Source organism: Carya illinoinensis, chromosome 15, assembly GCF_018687715.1.
Source record: "Carya illinoinensis cultivar Pawnee chromosome 15, C.illinoinensisPawnee_v1, whole genome shotgun sequence".
Lineage (NCBI taxonomy): Eukaryota > Viridiplantae > Streptophyta > Magnoliopsida > Fagales > Juglandaceae > Carya > Carya illinoinensis.
In genome coordinates this window covers 2,455,892-2,479,146 of record NC_056766.1, presented here as the reverse complement: position 1 = coordinate 2,479,146, position 23,255 = coordinate 2,455,892, and the positions used below count along the sequence as shown (strand labels likewise).

The 23,255-nt window shown below is 33.3% G+C and overlaps 2 protein-coding genes across 2 annotated transcripts; one reads left to right on the top strand and one right to left on the bottom strand.

Moving 5' to 3' along the window:
• The first annotated feature begins 11,124 nt into the window (after positions 1-11,124).
• LOC122297619 (serine decarboxylase) lies at positions 11,125-14,264 on the top strand. Its single transcript, XM_043107729.1, has 6 exons — positions 11,125-11,289; positions 11,400-11,707; positions 12,208-12,439; positions 12,536-12,729; positions 12,807-12,943; positions 13,492-14,264. Exons 2-6 carry the CDS (start codon positions 11,428-11,430, stop codon positions 14,056-14,058), a joined length of 1,410 nt encoding a protein of 469 aa, XP_042963663.1. The 5' UTR covers positions 11,125-11,289; positions 11,400-11,427; the 3' UTR covers positions 14,059-14,264.
• A 100-nt stretch (positions 14,265-14,364) lies between these two features.
• LOC122297620 (transcription factor VIP1-like) lies at positions 14,365-22,320 on the bottom strand. The gene is made up of 4 exons (XM_043107730.1): positions 21,587-22,320; positions 19,758-19,890; positions 15,201-15,285; positions 14,365-15,007 (listed from the first exon to the last, which is right to left on the bottom strand). Exons 1-4 carry the CDS (start codon positions 22,120-22,122, stop codon positions 14,730-14,732), a joined length of 1,032 nt encoding a protein of 343 aa, XP_042963664.1. The 5' UTR covers positions 22,123-22,320; the 3' UTR covers positions 14,365-14,729.
• Between the last annotated feature and the right edge of the window lie 935 nt (positions 22,321-23,255).

Here is a 23,255-nt window from a genome sequence, read left to right as displayed (position 1 = left end):
CTAAGAGAATGTCAGGTTTGTGGCTGTAGCTTTGAAGATAGGATCATAGGAGGCAGATGGTGGTCCCCAGTCTAAAGGTAGACAAGATTTTATGGAAAGGAAAATGTTACTGGCCTTCGATCTTACTATTTATGTATTTTAATTTTTTTAATTAATTTATTTAAAAATATAACTATTAATAAAATTATATATATATTATTTATTTTTAATAAATAGGAATATTAATACAAATACTTAAAAGAAAATTAAAAATAAAAATAAAAAATTATAACTACGGTGCATTAAGTAATAAAAACTGAACAATCCATTTAGTATATGATATATCTATATCTATTTAAAATATATTGTGTCACTCAATCTTTAAACTCGAATCATTTTAAAATTTTTAATTTAAACTAAATGTATTTTAAGATTAAATTATATCAGATAAATGGTATATATTATAAAAACTTTATTCAATATTTAATATGATCTTAGTGATGATTATTTAGCTTACAAGAAGGATGATTGCATGAAGATTAGTTTAATGGGATCAATATTTTTTTAAAGCATTTATCCTAATTCTAAAATCAAAAATTTGATGTACAGTTACTTTTACGTATTCTTTTGTGTACTCCACTAATGTAATTAATTGTATATTAAAAAAATTAATGCAGTTAATCATATCAGTAAAATATCAAAAAATATAAAAAATAATTGTATATATCATTACTCTTCTAAAATTAAATATATAAAATATAATAGTACAATATTTGTTGGACATATTATATAGTTTCGAATACATAACAATGGTTTTATTAAAAGAATTTTGAAAAAAGAAGAAGATGAAGCGGATAGGATTTATTTTTATACCTATATCATCTGATATATCATAATCAGATTAATTTATGAATTTATTTTTATATAATCTATTCATAATTAAAGTATTTTTTAAATTAAAAATAAGAAAAGAAATTGGCAAGGAAGGGTGATTTCGTACTAAATTATAATATAGAAAGGTGCGTGGTTGTCTCATGGTCATGCCCCATTTATGACATCGCTCACGCGATATATGCAGCATTGCCTGTATGAAATGAGCTGTGTAGATACGGTTTTTCAACCTCAACGATCTCTAATAGATGTGAAATTTGATTTGATATAATACAATGCAACCTGTACAATTGATGTATACGTTGTAACTTGTTTAGTATTCAATGCATATTACAAGTGTACGTTTAGATTGATAAATACTCTTAATTTATTTTATTTTATTTTATTATTATAATTTTTTTAAATTTTTATATAAAATATAATAAATAATTTAATTTTTTTTAATTTTAAAATAATAATAATATTAACAAATAATATTTTATTTAATTTTTATCTAAAAAAAAACTTCATTTCATCCCGGTATTCAAACAATCTCAATTCACATTATTAGTGAGTCTGTCAGAAATGAATAGATTACTGTCAGATTCAACTTGCACTTAATTATGACTTTATTACTTTTATAAAATTAATTTTATATTTCCAAAAGAATGCGGTTGGTAAGAATTCAAAGTACATAAGTTTTGCACGTTGTGAGATATTTAATTGGTAATTAATAATTATAAAATAATAATTTTATTTATCATCCTCACATATCACTTATCATATTTATTTTAACTTTTTATTATTATTTTTTATAATAAGTATATGGTGTATAGATAATAAGTAAAACAACTCAATTACTTTAACAATAGTAAAATAAAATAAAAATAATAAAAAAATAATCTTTTAATATATAAAGTACATGATGTGGGATGACAAGTAGCATCCATCATTATAAATATATATATATATATATGATATAATTTACAATCCCAAGATATGTAAATCATATTCATCTTTTTAAAAAAAAAAAGTAAATAAATTTGAAATCCATATAAAAGATTTTAAAATTATATATAACATTACTCATATATAAAAGTAAAAAAAAACAAAAAAAAAAAAACAGTCATATGTATATTTGAGAAGAATAATGATACTCATTATCTTAATTCTCATTATCCTCTCATCATCATATAATATGGTATTAAATAATTAGAAATTATTTATTATATTTTACTTATAAACTTATCATTTAATACCATATCATAAGATGATGATAGGATGATGAGAATTAAGATAAAGAATAGATTTTTTCATTTAAGAAAGTGAGAGCTTACTTGAATTATTGGTCAAATCTTCGAAAATTTATTGGTTAATATGCTTGAAATTACAAAGTCAATAACGTGTCGAAGTTCACTATGGTGATGAATTTCACAATATTCTTATATGTTGAAGATAAGTACGATTATAACTTCTTTGTCAAAATAATTGTTTGACTTTTGGGCAGGACACCTTTTTTCATTCATAATGAGTTAATTAAGAATTTGGTTATTCTATTAAATAAATCAGAATGCAAATACATGATTTATATTATTGATGTGACATAATTTAATTTATAAAATTTAAATTTATAAATATTTCTTATAAATCAAGTCATACCATATTAATAGTATAGAATATGTGTTTCTACGCTCCAATTAAATATTATACGATACAAGCACGTAAGTAATATTAGTAGTCTATGCTTAAATATCATTTAGTTAGAAGATTCGACCAACAACACATGGAACATGTTCATTTGTAACTCTAAGATAGTTTCAATGCATAACCAAACAAGCCACATCCTCGATCTTAATGTCATATTCAAACCCCCTACCCCAAAAGAATCGAATTATGATAGTGAAACGATCTCATGGAATCCAAGCTTGTCAAGAAAGAAGATACTTTCTCTAAAACATTTCCATTAGCTAACAAAGGGTTACTCTATCCTCAAAGATACCTATTTTGCATTTTAAAATATATGTATGTATATATATATATATAGTAATAAAAAAGAGATTCAACAAAAATAAATTTATAAACTGACGTATTTTGATGTAATAAGTTAAATTATAAAACTATTTTTATTATAAAATAGATCTAATGTATTATATAAAGTCATACAAGTTTATATATTATAATATCAGTTAAATATATATACTTGCAACCAAAATCATGCTAGCTTTTTCTTTTTCCTATATTATTCTTGTTCTCGATCATGCTTAATCCCCTTGTAGCGAGGGATATGACAACTAGGGTACACAAAAGAAAGAAACATATTCTTGGCCATATAATAAACATGACAAGCATTTATTTTTAGGAATTTAATTAGATTATAAGGTCTAGAGATTCTGCACTCGACAAGGACAAGCATCCATAACATGATGTTTATTTATTTATTTTGATAAAATGCATATGCCACAATAAATAAAGGAAAATAAATTATTCCCTTTTCTTAATAAATATATATAACATTATACGGTGGAGGAACTGTATGGAGAATATATATATATATATATAACCAAATATTGAATAATTAACTAATATTACAATAATTAAAATGATACAGTTTAGGCGTTAATATTCGTTTGAGTTCTGCTACATAAATCACTTTTACATATTTTTTATGCATTATATTGATGTAATTGATCAAAACAGTTACTTTATATTAAAAAAATAATACAGCCAATAATATCAATAGAGTACATAAATGAGTATACAAAAATGATTGTATATAAAATTTTTGTATTCGCTTAATCCGCAAGTTAATTTCGAATCTTCAATGTTATTAATGCATGTTTTTGTAATAAGGAGATAAAAATTGGTTAGAGGAAAATAAACAAAGAAAGACTTAGAACTTATTAGAAAGACCTTGCACAAAAAATTTTCTTTGAAAACATATTTTCAATGGATCTCATTACTATTTCAAATCTTTGTAAAAATATTTTTTAAAGAATTTCTTAATTCAAATATGTTTTTAATGGGGATCCCACCACTTTCATATATATATAAATCTCATAAAAATCCAACTTTAAAATCTTTCTAAAAATTAATTTTCAGAAATATTCAAGAAAATGTTAATGTGATCATTGTGCACTCTTGGTTTCTAACATGCATGCTAATAATCATGTTAACATTCAATTAATTGTGCCACCATAAAGAATATTTAAATTGAGCATCCTTGAGTGTGTGTATATATATATATATATAAATTCTAAGTATCATTATTTTTGCTTACTTCTTGCATTCCAATAATGTGATTGACTATTTCATATTTTTTCAATATAAAATAATTATTTTAAACAATCATATCAGAAGAGTACGTAAAAATAACTGTATATACTATAACATATACATATATATATATATATGTAATATATACAGTCGTGAAATGTGTAAATACCGTGCAATCGCTTTAAAAAAAAGTGAAGTCTACGATTAAAAAATTAATTTTTTTATGTGAGTCTCATATTAACTGTATATATTATAATATATATATATATATATATATATATATGTAAGTATGTATGCATGCACCTGCAACATGATTTTACTAAATTACTAAGATAGTTCTGCCACCTTCCATGGAAAGGCAACCTTTCATAATTGGAAGATGTTGAAAAGTGCACGCGATTCCAAATTATGGGCCATTCTCTGCTCCATTTTTCTCCTTTGTTTGCCTTTTAATCCTCTTTCCTTGACTGGTGTTAAAAGTTTCTATAAAAGATTATCAATAACCTGCACTATATATCTTTTTGGATAATGTTAGGTGGATGCATATAGCTACAGTGAAATTATTGTTTATAATACTGTAGCTGTGATCTACTTGCCAAAACTCCATTCAAGTTTTTCTTTCGTTTTTTAAAATATAATAAAATATCATAATTCAAACTATTTTATTAATATTAATTATATAATTTTAAAATTAAAAATTATATATACAGTTATTTTTATGTATTCTTTACGCAGTCTATTAATATGATTAGTTATGTTATATTTTTTTAATGTAAAATCATTGTTAAGTTTCACTACATTAATAGAGTAAGTAAAAGTATGCAAAAGTAACTGTATTTAAGTTTATAACAGAATTATTCTAAAATAATGCAAGTATCCAAATGAGCTGTTTAACTAAACAAGGGAAAAATAGATTATCCTAACCAGTTCATGACTGAAAGGGTTGTATCTTTCGATTGATAAAAAGTAGAAACTTAGTATTGTAACACCTCAATAGAATACTCAAATCATATGATCTATATATATATATATATATATTTTAAAAATACTAATCAATGATACAATTAGAGCTCTATTGAAATATGGAATCTCATACACTACTTACCCTTATCTTCATCATATGGGGTATCGCAAATATACACTCTTATATGCAAATTAATATTAGAACACAGGTCACTGTCACTGTCAATTTTTTTATTAGCACCAGGTGTTCGGAAACAAGTTCTTGACTAAGCGAATAATCTTCTTGATTTCATTATCATCATCGAATTTCTTAGAGATTTTTTGCACCTAACAAGATTTAAACGTTAGACTTTAGGGTAGCGTACTCCAAATCCATGATCTTTACCACTTGAGCCAACCCCAACCTCAGGAATTGTCACCATCAGTTTAGTCAAAATAACCATCAATGTTAATATTGAAAAAAAATGGAGATTGGTCCACAAATGCGATGCTTATATATGCTGCCCAGTTAATAATTTATTATAGAGCAATACAATTATTCGTCTTTAGTAGTTGTACCGGCTGATGCAATATATTTTAAATAATTTTATATATTAATGATGTAAATGAAAAAACTCTTAAAATATGATACTTATAACAGTAACAGCTGATCAGTAAAACTGAAAATGACAACATCCAACGTTAAAAACATCATTTCTCTTTAACATATATAGATTAGATCATAAGCAATTGATATCTACAGAAAAGTAGGTCTGGAAATTAATAATGGATATGGTGGACCGTCCAAGAGTGTCTATTTGCTTGAACGTCCACTTCTCTGGAGAGATTCACTGAATGAGAAGAAAGGAGTAGTTTATCTAATAATTGCTTATATGTCTAATGTTAGAAATAGTCGGTCCACTATGAGTCATTGTGAAAATGATGCTTGAAGATGATGAAATTATAGAGTGATACAAGCGTAGTGCTACTGGGCGAAGCCGTACTGAAGTGCTAGCCAACAAGGTTGGGATCGAGAATATAGTACTATCTAGAGGACCGGATGAAGTGATATCACATAAAAGCTCCTGTCATGAAATCTCAGAATAACTCTATTAAGTTTTTGTCTCAATTATTTAAGGCTGCGTTTAGATATTGAAGTGATTTCAAATGATCTAAATTAATATATGAATAATAATATATAATTAGATCCCATTGAAATATGTTTGAACATAAATAAATTGAGATATGTGTTTCAATACATAAAGTAAGTTGAGATGAGTTTAATTAATTTTTTTATGAGAAATTAAAAAACTAGTAAATCCTATTAACGATTAGTTTGAGATCAATCAAACATAGCCTAAAAGTCTCAAGTAAAAGAGATCAATGGGATTACATTTGGATGCTAAAGTGGTCTCAGATGATTTATGAATAGTGGTGAATAATTTGAGAATAATAGTGAACTGTTTATAAGTAATAGTGAATAATAGTAAAGTAGTCTAAGATATATATATATATATATATATATATATATATATATATAGATGCATGTGTTAATGCTCGTATAGGTTTTTCAAACAATCTTAAATATTGTTCAATAAATAAGTTTCCCTAAGTTTGGTTGTCAAATTACAAGAGCAATGGAGAAATAAATTCTCAAGAGAGTAATCACAAAACATGGAGAGATAATCTTGTATTGCATGGGATGGAAGATTGACAAGGAAGTGTTCTTTTCTTCAAGATATACAGCTTGCCTTAAAGGCTTAAATCCATTCAATTTATCATATACCATAATCTCAATGAATTTTTCTCCATCATGTGCATTTACATAATGATCATTCATGAACCATAATTTGATGTTCCTTATACTCATGCCTCATCATGAGAGTAGTACTACTTGAATGTTAATTATATTGGTGGATAATTATTTTTTTTAATTTTAATCATATTTTTTTAGCAGCATTGTGGTCGATACTTATACTAAACAAATCTCACAAAACATGGGTCGTTGTATTTTAAGCATGCATGTGATCTACATCATCATCTTGATTTCTGTACATTAAATTAATGACGAACTAATTACTAATTTCTTAATGGTAATGTTGAACTCAAGGTTTCAAGTTTCATGTGATTATAAATCTACACATGGATTTTGATGATAACAAATGAATTCAAAGAATAAAGAAGTCTCAAGTTCAAGTTGTCTACACAATGGAGTCAAGCACATCAAGGAAACAAGCATGAGCAAGAAGAGAACAAGTTCACATTAAAATTATAGAGTAATGTTGTAAATCTCTTCAAAATTCGAAATTAGGATTAATGCTCAAAATTAATATTTTATCATAAAGCATTAAAATACATTTTCCACATGTGCATGAATATTTTTGAAAATTAAATTTGAAAATTTTGAAAGATGATTGATTGTCATCTTTTGCATGTGCATGCCTTGATTAAAGGATTGAACTTTGAAAATATTAAAGATGATTGATTGTCATCTTTCACATGTGCATGTTTTATTTGAATATTTTCAAAAGTGATTGATGCTTTTTTAGACTTATACAAAAAGTAAAAGATTAGGTTTGAATTTTTTGAAAATGAAAGTGTGCTCATTTTGTCATATGCCAAAAGTAAAAGATTAGGTTTGATTTTTTTGAAAAAGTGAATGATGTTGTCTTTGACAATTGAGAAAGAAGAACCTTTTATTTGAATTCTTTGAAAAAGTGAATGATGTTGTCTTTGACAATTGAAAAAAGAGAACCTTTTATTTGAATTTTTTGAAAAAGTGAATGATGTTGTCTTTGACATGTGAATCTTTTTAAATTTGAATATGAAGTCTCATATGCCTATAAATAGATCATTTGAGAGCTTCACATTTACAACACCAAGAGCATACAACATTCATTCAAAGCTTTCATTCTCTCTTCTCTAAACATTGAGCCTTAATCCTTGTTCATTTTGAGAGATATAGCTTGCGCTGTATTGTTTTTATTTCACTCGTTGAGGAGTGTTTTCTGATAACCTACCCACTATCAGCTTTTGTATCAGAAAAAGGGTGTGTATAACCCTTGTGTGTGTAGAAAGTATTCTACACAGGGAATAGTTGAATCACCACGTGTAAGGTGATTGCAAGTGTAGAGGGTGTTCTACACGGATCCTTTGTAGCGGTGTTGTTCAAAGGTGTAATAGGTTTCTATCTCCACCTGAAGGAGGTTGAATAGTGAATTTGGGAATCCTCAAGGGGTAGCTTGAGGCGAGGACGTAGGCAGTGGGGCCGAACCTCGTTAACATACTAAGTTTGCTTCTCTCTTACCCTTACTCCTTATATTTATTGTTATTTCATATTTTGTTTATATTTTATATTATATATTTGATTTATAATTGTTAATTTTTTTAATACAACTCAATTCACCCCCCTCTTGTGTTAGTCATCTGGACAACAGGTAATTTTGTGGCTAATAATAAAAGTTAGCATAGAGAGCGTGACTATATAAATATATAATATCAGTCAATTGGTGACCCAAGACATGATTATCATCACCCTTATAGATTATCTGAAAAATGATAATTATAGTTATGAATGTGTAAGTGTCATACAATCACTTAGAATAAATAAATAAATATGAGACCCACATAAAAAAATATTGATATTTTAATAATAAACCCTACTATTTTTTAAAATAGTTGTACGACATTTGCACATTCCATAATTATATATAGCGTTATTCATGTGATTCATTATTAAAAAATTATTATTTTTTATATTTATACATATTAATTCATTTATTTTAAAAGGAATATGTGATATTTGTCACTATAAATATAATTTCTCTGTTAAAGCAATGTTGTCCGACGACATCCATCCTGTTGTGTGCCCACTGCCCTGCATGCATGCATGCTAGCTGCACAATCTCGAAGCCGATTTTGTGTGCAGGTATTGCAGTGATATCTAGGAATAAGGAGGGAAATCACAACTTCTTATGCATCCAAGAGCTTTGCTACTGACCATTAGTCAATTAAATATTTGGGTTTTCGTTTTTGTTCATGAGCTTGCTAATTTGGGAAATGGGGAGGGACTTTGTCCGTGACAACTGGCCATCATCGAAAAGCACGTATGATAAGCTTTACTAAGTACTGCTGAAAGCTACTGGTTTCTCGCTTCTTTTCCAAGACCACCTTTTTTTTTTCCATGGTTCCATGAGATTTTGTGTAATGAACAATATAATATGTACTTGTATATGTATTCCCATAAATCCTTCATTGGACAGGCCACCCTACATCTGACCGTATGGGGGAATGGACATTGCTTTTAATCTAGAATATTGTGATGCATAAACAAAAGCAAAATGCAAAGATTGATGAATCGGTAATAACCTCAATTGTGTGTGAGATTATGTAAGATGGTGGGCGAGATATTCCATGTTGGGTGGTCACGGGCTTTCTCAATCCCAAAAGATAGTTTAAAAGGTGAAACTTTCTTTCACATTTATAAACTAAAAACTAGGTACGAGCCACAAGCACAACTAATGTGGATAACCTTAACAATCTCCGACTCACATATTGAGCCCTAGGTTGAGGCATAAATAATCTATTTCTTGTACAGACTATTGGTAAACCTGAACTCTAATATTAGTGTTGGGTGATAATAGGCACTCTCAACTCTAAATGTTAGTTCAAGGGTGAAATTTTCTCTTACCACCAACCCTTTCAAACGGATTTGAGACACAAAAACTCTATGTACAGTCACTTTAGTGTATGCTTTACGCACTCTATTAATGTGATTGATTACATTATTTTTTTAATATAAAATAACTGTTTTGACTAATCATATCAGTAAAATATATAAAAAATACATAAAAATAACTATATACAACATAACTCAAATTACCTACCTTTATGGCACGGGTGTGTTTTCTTGGACAATGGGTGTTGTTTCGAAAGAGGCTGGCAAACTTGTAGCTACATAAAAGAACAGTAATCGAGAAGTGACTTCATTTACCTCTAGATTTGGAAAGGACACAGTTAAACGTGTATCGTTAGTTCGCTTTATTCTGTTCGTGAAAATGGGCCAGCCCATCTTAAGGAAAGCCCAAATTAGGTAGATTAGGGCCCTTTCCCCGTGCTCAAAACCTGCTTTTAAATGCCCCAATCGAGCATCCTTGGGTCATCCAAACCTTTCTTTTTTGCTTTGAATCTTAGACAATTGACTCGGTTTGACGTATTACTCCCCAAAAATGGGAGGAGTGATAAACCTATCTAATCAACTTTACAATATTTAGTAAGTATTTAATATTATTAAAAAATTAATATAAATAATAATAAATATGGTAAGATCCTTTTCATGTATTTTTACATTTAATGTCATTAAATACACAAAAGAGCAGTACTACATCTATCGAAAATGTAGCACTAGCTCGATCTTGAAAAGAATATATATATATTTTTTATATTTTTAAATATTTTTTTAATCATTAAATAAAAATAATAATAATCAGTACCAGATCGAGATCTAACTGTCAGTGAACATAACATTGTTGTACACAAAAATTTAATGTGATGTGAAACATCTTTCCTTCATTATTTTAACATTATTATATCACGTTTCTAATAATTAAAAAAAAAAATTCTCAAACAAACAAAATATTAGATTCAACCTAACTGGTACGAATTAATATTACATAACTTTAAAATTATGAATTCGAATTAGATCACTTGTAATGATAACGTCTGACTTTTAATTTATAAGATGAGTTTTAAATTAATTAAATATTTTAAAAATACTGTGATGACGACTTTATTTTTGAGACGGTAACTATGATTAAAATTAGACATTAGACAGGGGAGAGCCCCTGCCTCTCCATTTTGTTAAGTAAAAAATAAAAAATAAAAGGCATTAGATTCCAATTGATTCCATGTGATCCTAATTTGTCCGATTCGGACGATCTTTTGCAAAAGATCTGAATTTTTGACTAATCTCTAGATCTCATGACACTATCTATTTAAATTAAAATTATTTTTATAATTTGAATATTAATATAGAGGATTTATCTTAATACGACATAGGTAGGATATTTTGGCGGTAATCAGCAGACACGTATTCCACGTGTGGGAAACTTCGGGGAGAGAGGCTTGCGCCTTTAAATGGCAGCCTAGTTCCATCATTTCCTCCGCTCTCTCGCTCGCTCGCTGGCTGGTAGCTATTTGGAGCGAATCCGCAGTCTTAACAATCAGGTACTGATCTCCCTGTCTCTTGTCTCTCTGGATCTCGTATTCATTTCGAAGATCTTTCGTTTGATTCTTTTTTTTTTTTTTTTAAAAAAATTTGGTGTGGGTGATTTTAGATTTGAGGCTTCGGTGTAGAAGGAAGCTATGGTTGATGGGAGCTTAGAGAACGGTGGTGAGGTGGAGATCCTGTTGGAGAAGTTCGATCCGACGGCAGTGGTGGCCGAACCGTTGCCTCCGGTGGTGACATCGAACGATAAAGCGAACGACCGGGAGATCGTGCTGGGACGGAATGTGCACACCACTTGCCTGACCGTTACGGAGCCTGATGTGGACGACGAGTTCACAGGGGATAAGGATGCCTACATGGCTAGCGTCTTGGCTCGTTACAGAAAGACCCTCCTCGAAAGGACCAAATGCCATTTAGGTGATCGTTAGCAAAATTTGATCCCTCTGATTGATACCATCATTGCTTGGATAATTTCTCTGCCTTCATTTTCCTTGCAAAAGAAGGGGAAAAATTATATGAGAACCATTATTATTGGTTTCATTAGGATATGGTAATGAATATTGGGCGGCTTGGAGTAGTTGAAACCTCTGTAGTCCTGGATAGGAACCTCGAAGCTGCGTTCGCTGCAATCACCCGATAAGCAAAATAATTGAGAAATCATGCAACTTAGCCGATCCACAGTAATGGGCGTTTTCTTGCTCATCACCACCTTCTACCCCTGCCATGTTCGTTTGGTCATAAAGGAGCACAAGTTTTACCTTTTGACAACCTTACTAATGGGAGAATAATGTTTCACATTTAGTCGTTATCGCATCACCTTCCTATTCAAGCCCCAACAGTGATCAGGATATTGGGGTATTATTTTTTCCACAATAAACGTGCCTGGTTCTCACTTGAAATCGTAATATCTCTTGCAGGTTATCCTTACAATCTGGACTTCGATTATGGTGCTCTGGCACAGTTGCAGCATTTCTCGATTAACAATCTTGGCGATCCTTTTATTGAGAGCAACTATGGTGTCCATTCAAGGCAATTTGAGGTTGGCGTTTTGGATTGGTTTGCTCGTCTTTGGGAAATAGAGAGGAGCGAATATTGGGGATACATCACAAATTGTGGTACAGAAGGCAATCTTCATGGGATTTTAGTTGGGTAAGTAATGTTGAGCTTTTTCCTGGTTTTTTTTACTTTTACATGATAAAAATTCTTTTTGTCTGAGGAGTGAAACTAGATATATCTCATGTGCAGGAGGGAAGTGTTCCCAGATGGGATTTTGTATGCGTCACAGGAGTCACATTATTCTGTTTTTAAAGCAGCAAGAATGTATAGAATGGAGTGTGTGAAGGTTGGCACTCTGGTTTCCGGTGAGATTGATTGTGCAGATTTTAAAGTTAAACTACTAGCTAATAAAGACAAACCGGCCATCATCAACGTCAATATAGGTCTCTCTCTCTCTCTCTCTGCTTGTCTAAGCACATGCACTCTCGTGTAATTGATTGACGAACCACTCATATCACAGGGACAACTGTCAAAGGAGCTGTTGATGACCTTGATCTTGTGATACAAACTCTTGAAGAAAATGGATTCAATCATGATCGGTTCTACATTCATTGTGATGGAGCTTTGTTTGGACTTATGATGCCTTTTGTCAAACGTGTAAGTTATTGCATACGCACTGTTCATGTATTTGGTTCTACGTATGAGATTTTGGAATGTTTATGAGGTGATCCCAATGAATTTACTCATCAATTAGGTTGTTAAATATTGTGTAATCAATCAAATTGCGCCAGATCGAAGTATGTAAGGATTTAGTTTTCTCCAGCTACAAAAACAAACTAATGCACTGAATTTATACCACATAGTTTTCGTTGACGCTAATCTGCTTTCTCCTGGAGAGAAACCGGACCTAAAGTGTCCTATATGGTTATCGTGGTTTTTTTTTTTTTTTTTCTTTAAATTTCTCTTGTATATCAAGACTGGAGTGGATATAGTGAGTGGTAATGATATATTTGATGAATCCATTCCATGGATGAGCCTGGCTTGATCTCCATGTTTAGGACACAGAGATAACAATTATAGAGAATTTTCATGTTCCGATTTGTTAGTGAATGAAAGTTTAAAGCTCATGTATTTCCTTTTATTCATTTCCCATCCTCATATTTCATTCCTTGCGCTCATTATTCTTGTTGGTGAACACTGAACAGGCACCGAAAGTCACTTTCAAGAAGCCCATAGGAAGTGTGAGTGTTTCAGGCCATAAGTTTGTTGGATGTCCAATGCCTTGTGGTGTCCAGATAACAAGGCTGGAGCACATCAATGCCCTGTCGAGGAATGTTGAGTACCTTGCTTCAAGGGATGCCACAATAATGGGGAGCAGGAATGGTCATGCTCCTATATTTCTCTGGTACACCCTCAACAAAAAAGGCTACAAGGGGTTCCAGAAAGAAGTCCAGAAATGCCTTAGGAATGCTCACTACTTGAAGGGCCGCCTACATGCTGCAGGGATTAGTGCCATGCTGAATGAGCTCAGCAGCACAGTTGTGTTTGAGCGACCTTTGGATGAGGAGTTTGTTCGCAGGTGGCAGTTAGCTTGTCAAGGAAATATTGCACATGTTGTGGTGATGCCCAATGTCACCATTGAGAAGCTGGATGATTTCTTGAATGAATTGGTCGAAAAACGTTTGTCCTGGTATCAGGATGGAGAAGTCAAGCCCCCTTGTATTGCAGCGGATATTGGGAGCGAGGGTTGTCATTGTACTCTGCACAAGTGAGTGTTAGCAAACGGGAATTGTCTTAGAACTCCGCGTGAGTTAGTCATTGATTATTTCAGATCGTCCTATTCTACTGTTTTACATGTAATAACGCTTGATTCAAGTAGAATCTTAGTTCCTGAGGGGTCTGTCTTTTCCTATTTCAATGAAGCATTCATATCTGCTTGCCAAAAGATTGAAAGGAATAAGGTTTTAGTTTCCTTCAACGATGTCCATAGTCCATGCATCCTCTTCGCATTGCGATGGTCTTGTTGATAAGCAAACTATTTATTTATATTGGCCACTTTATAGATTTCAAACCTCAAATAATTCAAAGAAATTGGAAGTCAATGCAATCCAATTCCTAACAATAACAATTATTAAGTTTCATTATTCTAAACCAGAATCTCCTTGTTCTGTTCTATAAGAAAACGTAACAACGTTCATCCAACCATTAGTTCATGTGGTGGAGTTTATCTATAGCATATTTTTAAGTTAATCTATCCTACGAGTCGTGGAACAGCCCTGTCTGCAACTGATACAAGGGACTAATACAAGCAAAACACCCTTCATAAATTTTAACTGCCACACCTATACACATCCATACATATACATACATGTACAAGATGCTACCTTGGATGAATAACCCTCTACTTTATAAACATCATTTTACTGCTAAACCTGTGACGTTACTAGCCCTCCTGGTTATAGTCCAAGAAGCTAGGGCGAGGCTGTCCATTTGGAGTCTGGTTGTTGGAAGAAGACTGCATCACGTGAAGCTGTTGCTGTTGCTGTTGCTGTTGCTGTTGGTGTGGCTGGGTCTGAGGGCTAGCAAAGTGATGTAAGGCTGGCTGCTGGGATGAATATTGAGAGGATAATCCTCTGTTGTAAGGGTTCCCGTTGACGGCCGAAAGTTGGCCTGCTGCTATCTTCAGCTGCTGTACTTCTTCCCTCAGTGCTTCATTCAGAGCTGTAGACCACAGAAAAGGTATAACTACTTTTTAACTTCTCACCCAACTGAATTCATTCCTCAATACCCGCTAGAAGATAATGCAGAAATTCATCACCCCAAAAGTTCTCTCAGTGTAGGAATCTATCAACCAAACCTTACAGCTTCAAAAGGGCACAAAGGGTGGCATAAACACAATATACAAAATGCATACCATCTCTTAGATGTGCTTGTTGCTCCATAGCTTGTAATCGCAATTTGAGCCCTTTATTCTCAGCAGTCAAGCCAGTAGTGTCTCTCTGCAACACATGAAACAGACGAGAGAAGTTTTCATGCTTTCAACATTTCCTTTGGAAATTTTTTCCTTATTATATAGAAATTAGGTGACTAGCATACTCAGACCAAGAAATTGGTATACATAGATAGAATATAGCCTTTGTGGTATAGTATACTAAGCTGCAATAAAACAAAGAAGATAAATTAGATGTCATATTGGGCTGAGAGGAGTGGGTTGGAATTCTGACAATCACCTTCTACCTTCCGACTTGATACTTGTTGAAAGGCTATCATTTGTCCTGCCATAACTCTTCCGGTTAACTACTTTGATGTTTATGGCAACAAAGCTAGGTTACTAAAGGAACCTAGAAATTCCTTAAAACTAGATAAATTAAAGAGATGAAGAAATTTCTGAAAGCTAAACCTGGAGAATCACATAATTGGGCAGCCATCCAATGCTATAGTGAACTAAAAAAGAAAGCTTTGAGTTTCTCCATTGCCCTCCTACTGCTCAATGTTCTCTCTCTCCATATGCAACACATTAAATAGATTGGAATTATGCTCCACAGAACCATCCATATATGCTTCTTTAAAGCATAATTTTATTAACAAACCAAGACTGCTTAAATTCAGTTTACAACCATAATAAAACCAGACTCAATACTCCAAGAAAACTGCACCAAGATAATAATAATTTTTTGATCAGTCACCAAGATAATAATAACCATTCTAAGATAACCTTTTTTTTTTGATAGGTAACCATTCGAAGATAACTTAAAATAGAGCTACTGCTGTTTAGAAAATATGAACTATTTCTAACAGACTCCTAATCTACAAAGTGGCTCAGCTTTCCAAGGCTCCATGCAAATAGATAACCATGCATGTACATGTTGAGTTATCTGACCAAACTCCTATTTCACATGCATATATGTGTCTTCCTTAATTCTATTCCTTTTGAGCTACTGGTGCTTGTTGAGATGTGTAGCGATTCAAGTACCCCATCATTATCAAGCATCCTTTAAGCGCATAACAAAAATAATGTGAATTATATCGGAAAGTCTACTTGTAAGACATCTAATGTGCATGAGGTTTGGTTAAATCTTTGATTTTGGAGCTGCATCGACAACTCTAGATGCAATATAGGTGACTAAAAAAAGGGGGCTAACTAAAAGTCTAGACACATCTTTTGATAAGTAAAAATCTAGATTCGAGGACATAAAAATACACCAAATTGAGTCAAATAGTTTTTCAGGTCAAGATTATTAATAACAAGATACCAGATACAACCTCTACCTGACCTCCACTGAAAAGTAACATTTTGACTTCCACCAATCTTTTACCTTTTCAAGTCAGGATTGTTAATAATAAGATACCAATAACACTGATATCCACCCAAAAGTAACATTTCGACTTCCACCAAATTTCAGAGGTTGTAACAATCAACTTGTCACTCCATGAAACTGACAAGATTTCTAACAAGATTTACAGGCTATAAGAATGCAACAACACATCATTTTCACCCAATGTTTATTAACGAGAATGCCAAACACCTCCTACTCTTCAACAACTATCACTGATCTCTCCCCACAAACTGTTTCCAACGTTCACCAACATTTGTTCTATCTATTAATCCCTTTTGCATAAAATCAGTCACTTTTAAAAAAAAAAAAAGAGACAGGGCAAAAGTGAGATCCAACAGAGGTTGGCTACAACATAGTATAATATCTTTTATGGGTAAGTAATTAAGTTTCCCCACCAATATCAAGTTTTTTTAATTGAAGCTTCCCCACCAATATCAGTACAACCGATGAAAGATACTCATAATTACTCCATATGAGGTAAAACTTGATGCTGCCTATGGTACCTTCCCGAGCCTCTGTTAACCTAAGGTTCGCACTCGAACAATGTACACCTATTTTCAAAACTTATTGCGAGGTTGTATATCAGGAAAGTGATACAAGTGTCAACGACAAAGATTACCCAAAGAAATTATTAAGAAATTGTCTTAAAGTACATAAAAAGTAGAAATAAAAGTCCTGATTATTTGAAAGTTGGCTCGTAGAATATATATTGATTGCCACTTATTCAACTTTTGAATTGTATGAAATACATAAAAGTAGAAATATAAGTCCTGATCACCTAAAAGCTGGCTCATGCAACCGCATTGCTTAGGAAAAGATGCACATGCCACCATACATTATGGAATACCTCCTATTGACCATAGGAGAGGGTGGTGAATGGAATCCCACATTGTCTACGAGAGAGAAGTTCTTGCCCTTTATAATGATTATAAGAAGCTCCAATCATAGCCTTGACTAATCCTTTTGGAGTATAAGTTCAAGTGTAGCTTGGCCTTTACTTCGGCCAGTACCCTAGTACTAGAGTCAATCCCACCTAGAAATGTGAGACTTGAGCTTGCCACCTACAATTATATGGTATGACGAGAATGTTAAGGATTTAAGGTAGGAGATTCTAATACCTCAGATTGAATTTAAATGGATGGTTAATGGGATCCCATAGTGCCTGGAAGTGAGAAGTTCTTACCTTTTATAATTAATCCAATTGACTCCATTTGTAACTTTGACGAGTCCTTTTGGCATATAGGCTCGAATGTTGATTGAGCTTTCTTTGAGTCGCTACAAACGATCGTAATATCCGAATTGAATACAAAACGATGGTGAATGAAATCTCACCTTGGTTGAGAAGAAGAAGTTCTTGTCCTTTCAATTGATTTTAAGGACCTCCAACTATAAACTTAGAGGAATGGTCGATGCTTTGACTATAAGGAACGCTCAGTGGACGAACTTAGATGTTTTTTCTTTAATATATTATTTCAGTGGGCTTCAGCTATTGTTTTTAATGGAAATAATGTCCATGATTTTCTTGTTTCTTTTTCTAGTTCCTGACCAGTAACTAGGTTCAGCATTTGTATACTTCCTGTGTACTTGGTTTTGCCTTGTCATAATAAAATTTTTATTATTCATAAAAATAAAAAAAAAAATAAAAAACCAGGCTAATCATTTTGGAGTAGAATTTTTTTTTTTTTTTTGATATCCTTGGGTGTCCGGGCCAGTTTACGCACACCTTGACTAATCCCACGGGGCCCTGAAGTTAACGGTCAGGTAAACCTCCAGTGGTCCTGAGGAGACTCGAACTAGTAACCATTGGAGAGCAAACTCAAGGCCTAACCAATTGGGCTACCCTCAGGGTTCATTTTGGAGTAGAATTTTAGATGTGACTAGAGCTTTCCTTGGATGGCCACAGATTATTTCAGAACCAATCCCAACCAAAAGTGTGATATTTGAGTTGTACCACTTAAAACATTATTTTAACCTGTCATAGGAGCTGCGTTTCCTGGAAAAATATTTGGAGTGAAGGTACCTACCAAGGTGGCTTTTTTCAGTTGGGTGGTATCTCTTGGAAAAGTTTTGACCACCGATAATCTTAGGAAAAGGTAAGTGCATAGATGAGTGCGTGTCATGTGCAAGAAGGATAGAGAATCTGTAAATCATCTTTTTCTTCACTGTGAACTGGCCATGTCTTTGTGGAATGAGGTTTTTAAACAGGCAGGTATACTTTGGGTGATGCCTAAGGATGCGGTGGATCTACTTGCAGGTTGGTATGGATTAAAGGGAAGAAAGAATGTAGCTGATATATAGAAGATGATTCCTTCATGTCTGATGTGGTGTCTTTGGCTTGAAAGGAATGTGAGATGCTTTGGAGACAAAGAATGTTTGATGGGAGAACTTAGGGATTTTTTTCTTTAGTACTTTGTGTTTGTGGGCTAAAACTTTTGTAATGGCTGATGTTAACTTTCTGAATTTGTATTAGCTTTTCTTTTGTTTTTAGAGAGATGTAGCCATTTCCTTTGTATACATCACGTGCACTTGGGCTTTGCCTATTCTTGGGAATAAAGTTTCTTATTAATTATAAAAATATATATTTAAAAAAAAAAGGCCTGGCGAGGATGTCAGAGATCGAAGGAGGAGATTATAATACTCTGGATAGAATATAGGAGAGTGGTGAATGAGATTCCACATTGAGCTTTATAATAATTCTACGGGGCTCCAATACTAACCCTGACTAGTCATTTTGGAATATATGTTCAAATGTCACTTGGGTTTTCCTTTGATTATTACAAATGATATTATAATCAACTTCATCCAAAAGAGTGAAACTTAAGTTGTACAACCAACAACAGAATGACTTAATGAGCTTGTTGGGGATTTTAGTGTAGGGTTGTAACACTCTGCACTGAGTATAGGAAGTTGGTGACTGAGATCTCACATTGCCTAGGAGGAAGAAGTTACTACCCTTTATAATGACTCTTCAGGGATTCCAATTGTAACCTTGACTAGTCATTTTGGAGTGTAAGCCTAAATTTCACAATATAATCTATGAAAGAAATAGTTAGCCAGTTGGTTACACTGTATGCCAACAGCTTAAAATCTCTCTCGAGCCATATATCCTTTAGCTACGAGTGCAAAGATTGTACCTGTAGCAAAGTGACCTGTGCTGAAAGGGTGGTTGCTTCCGACTGAAGTGTCTGCACCTTCCTCTCCAGCTCACCTGTATAGCGTATCTTCCGTTCCTTTGAACGTGCAGCAGATTGCCTATTAGCTAGGATCCTAAAATTCAAAATGAAACAAACACATTTCATCAAGTTCGAACTTTGGTGAGAACTACTGAATCACCAAAATCTAAGCTAAATGTCACTGAAATTGACACCCGAGATACACAAGGGAGTAACCGTCTCCTACGCATCCACAAATAAAGAACATGTGCAGAACATAAATCCCGAAAACATGGCATATAATAAACCCAGGCCAGAAGAAAGTACACTCACAAAGTACAATTAGCGTGAAAAAAATAAAAGAATTAAAAACGTGAGAAATTTTCTTCCCCAGCTACAGTTAACCTCTACCCACCACTCGTTTCAATCCAAAAAAATAAAAAATAAAAAGGGAACATAAAGATTAATAAAAAGAAGATAACGCTCAGAGAAAAATAAAAGAGAGGCTCTTCGGGCTGGTGGCACCTATAACTTGTGTTTATCGGAAACCAATTGTGAGCTGACACGTAACGGGCACATAAAAAATTGGTACTGGCCGCATAACAGGGGATCAGCTTTTCATCATTGAATTGAAGCCCCCTTCTCTCCTTCGCAGAACTCTGCTCTCTCTCCTGCTCGAATTCGCTCTGCATTTCTCTCCTTCGCCGAACTCTGCTCTCTCTCTTTCGCCGTCTCCTCCTCCCTCTCCTGCAAGCCGAAACCCAAGGACCCGGTTCCTGCCAGTTTTCCTCTGTAACCTGATGGATTCGGACCCGGTACAACGTAGTTTCAGCTTGGAGGTTTCTGGGGACGAGAATTCCAGAAGAATCGCTCAAGTTTTACTCAAAAAGACTGGGAGAAACCTGTTGCTAGTTGGAACTTGCGCTATCGACGCCCTTCGGAGCTTCATCGAGTATATAAACAAAGGTAAAGGGAGTTCTTTGCCAGCTGAGCTAGCTGGGTTGAGTGTAAGCAGCGCAGAGAATGATATTTCCGAGTTTGTTAATGGAGGTGGGAGCGAGGACAAGTTGGGATTGAAGTTTAAGGAGTTGGGTAGTGCTGCTGAGCAATGCTTGGGGCCCGGAATTGTCATCAACTTCGGCGATTTGAAGGCGTTGATCGTGGTTGCCCCTTGATCAATTGACGCCTGAGGTCTGGTGGGATCACTTTTTGTTTGTTGGAGAAATGATGCAACGACTGAGTTAAGACAATTTTTTGTTTCTGCTGCTGAGTGTTTCATTAGGATAGAAATGGGTGATGTTTTCTTTTCAAGTTTGGTGCTTTGACATTACGAACACATCCTCTTGAGTTTGCTCTTATAAATGAAGCGTGGTGATCGTGAATGAGAGACAGAGAGAAGTTTTTGTGAAGGAGGGGGAAGGAGAAAGACGGAAGCCGTAAAGAAGCGTTCCTGGCTTAGGGATGATTTCCTTAGAGGGAAGGAGAGAGGAAGGGGAGAGAGAGAGGGGGGGGGGGGGGGGGGGAGAGAGTTCTGAAAGGCCTCCCTTTCCCTGTGATCCTCTGTAGCGCGGTTCTTAGATCTGAAATTACAGCCCTTACGTGTCATTTAGTTATTGGACTCCGATAAATAGAGTTGATAGAGGCACCGGTTTAAAGATATTCTCAAAATAAAACCAGAACTTTGAAGCAAACTAAACGGAAAAAACTCAGAAAGTCATGTAATTCTAACTAATAAAACACCACACACCAAAAAAGAAAAAAAAGAAAAAGTTATCCATGGAGGATTCAACTAGAAAGCGAGAAGGCCCTACCTTTTAGCTCTTTTGGGATCAATTAAAGCAAGCTCCGCCAGTCTATCAGGACCCAGGGACTTCTTCATACCGTCCATAATCTCCATGCCAGAGTCAGCGTCGAACGACGCCGTCGACGAGCCGTCCATAGAGTTGCTGTGCCTATGATGGTGCACCCTCTTCTCCCCCACAGCCTCCTTTCCACCACCGAGGCCCAGGTCATCGAAGAAGTCGGAGTCAACGGACAGGCTACGGAAGTGGTGACCCATCTGTCCGACGGTGGGCTTGGCGGTGGCGTTGGACTGGTTGGGGTTGCCAGACTCGTCGGATGAATCTACGGCCATAGCAGCGCCACTTGCCGTGGGGGAAGGGGAAGGGAAAGAGGAGAGGTCGAGGTCGAGGTCGGTGGGGTCGAAGAGGAGGAGATCGTCCAAGTTGGGGAAGCGGAAAGAGGTGTCGGAGTGGGCCCGGCGGTGGTAAGACCCTCGGTGGGGTGTCTCTGGCATCTGCTCGATGTCCACCACCGCCGGTGGCTTTCCGGTGAACTGCAGGTTCATTTTCTCGATGGTGGTTTGGTCGTGGCGTTTTTGAGGGGCGGGGGACAAATAAAGATGGAAAGAAAGACGTCGTGTCGGGGCGCCAACGAAGGAGAGAAAACTGCGAGTGAAAGGAATAGTTGAGATTGAAAAGGATTTGGTCCCAAAGATCTTTTCAAGTATCAACTCAACGTTGTATCCTTTGGGGTCGTTTTTTTCTTTCTTTTTTCTAAGAATAGGTGAGTTCGGTCTAAATTCTATACATATCATATTATTTATTGAGTTTTATTATATATAATTACAATCGCGTATTAATCTGTATATTAATATTAATTTATTTATATTTAAAATTTAAATTAACATTATTTTTAATAAAATTTACTTTTTGACCAATCACATCACATTAATATACAGATTAGTGTACAATTATACTTATAATTATATTTTTTCATATTTATTAAATATAATTATATAAATATTTTCTTTTAAAAAATGTATTTTTATATAAAAATGTAAATCAAATCAAATATTTTGGAGTTTATCCCATATATTTATATTAAAAAATACTTTAACTATAAAAAAATTATATAAAAGTGAATTTATAAATTGATGTGATTGATATGTTATGTCAGATTATAAAATTACTTTTATTATAAAATAGACTTAACGAATTTTATAAAACTATATCAATTTATGAATTTAATTTATATAATCTATTTATGTATATAACAGTTCTCATTTTTATTGATTCAAAAGCCATAAAAATATGGAATGAAATAATAAGGATTTAAGCTTTTCAATGCACTATCGTTAAGGACTCAATTTTGTAAATTATAATAGAAATAGAATCATGTTTTAAGCAATATGTGTGTGATTGGATGGTATGTGTGTGATTGGATGGCTTGGATGCAATATTTCAATACTTTTTCAACAAGTAATGATACACGCGTATATTTTTAAGCAATATTTTTATACTGAAGATATTTTTGTAAAATGATATTAATATTATAAATTATTTTATAAAAATAATTTTTTTTATTTAAAACAAGTTATATTGTATACTATTATCCCATTTATGTGGTACAAGTTGATCCAATGTTTTTCATTAACGATCAGATTATTTTTTATTGTTTAAAACAATAAATTTATGAATA

What these genes read in the sequence shown, in the direction of transcription:
- LOC122297620 (XM_043107730.1), bottom strand. Translation starts at nt 22,122, where the DNA reads ATGAACCTGCAGTTCACCGGAAAGCCACCGGCGGTGGTGGACATCGAG. An exon ending in GATCCCAAAAGAGCTAAAAG is followed by an intron (nt 19,891 to 21,586) that starts GTAGGGCCTTCT and finishes TTTGAATTTTAG; the next exon opens with GATCCTAGCTAATAGGCAAT. An exon ending in ACAAGCACATCTAAGAGATG is followed by an intron (nt 15,008 to 15,200) that starts GTATGCATTTTG and finishes TGTGGTCTACAG; the next exon opens with CTCTGAATGAAGCACTGAGG.
- LOC122297619 (XM_043107729.1), top strand. Translation starts at nt 11,428, where the DNA reads ATGGTTGATGGGAGCTTAGAGAACGGTGGTGAGGTGGAGATCCTGTTG. An exon ending in AAGGACCAAATGCCATTTAG is followed by an intron (nt 11,708 to 12,207) that starts GTGATCGTTAGC and finishes TATCTCTTGCAG; the next exon opens with GTTATCCTTACAATCTGGAC. An exon ending in CTTCATGGGATTTTAGTTGG is followed by an intron (nt 12,440 to 12,535) that starts GTAAGTAATGTT and finishes TCTCATGTGCAG; the next exon opens with GAGGGAAGTGTTCCCAGATG.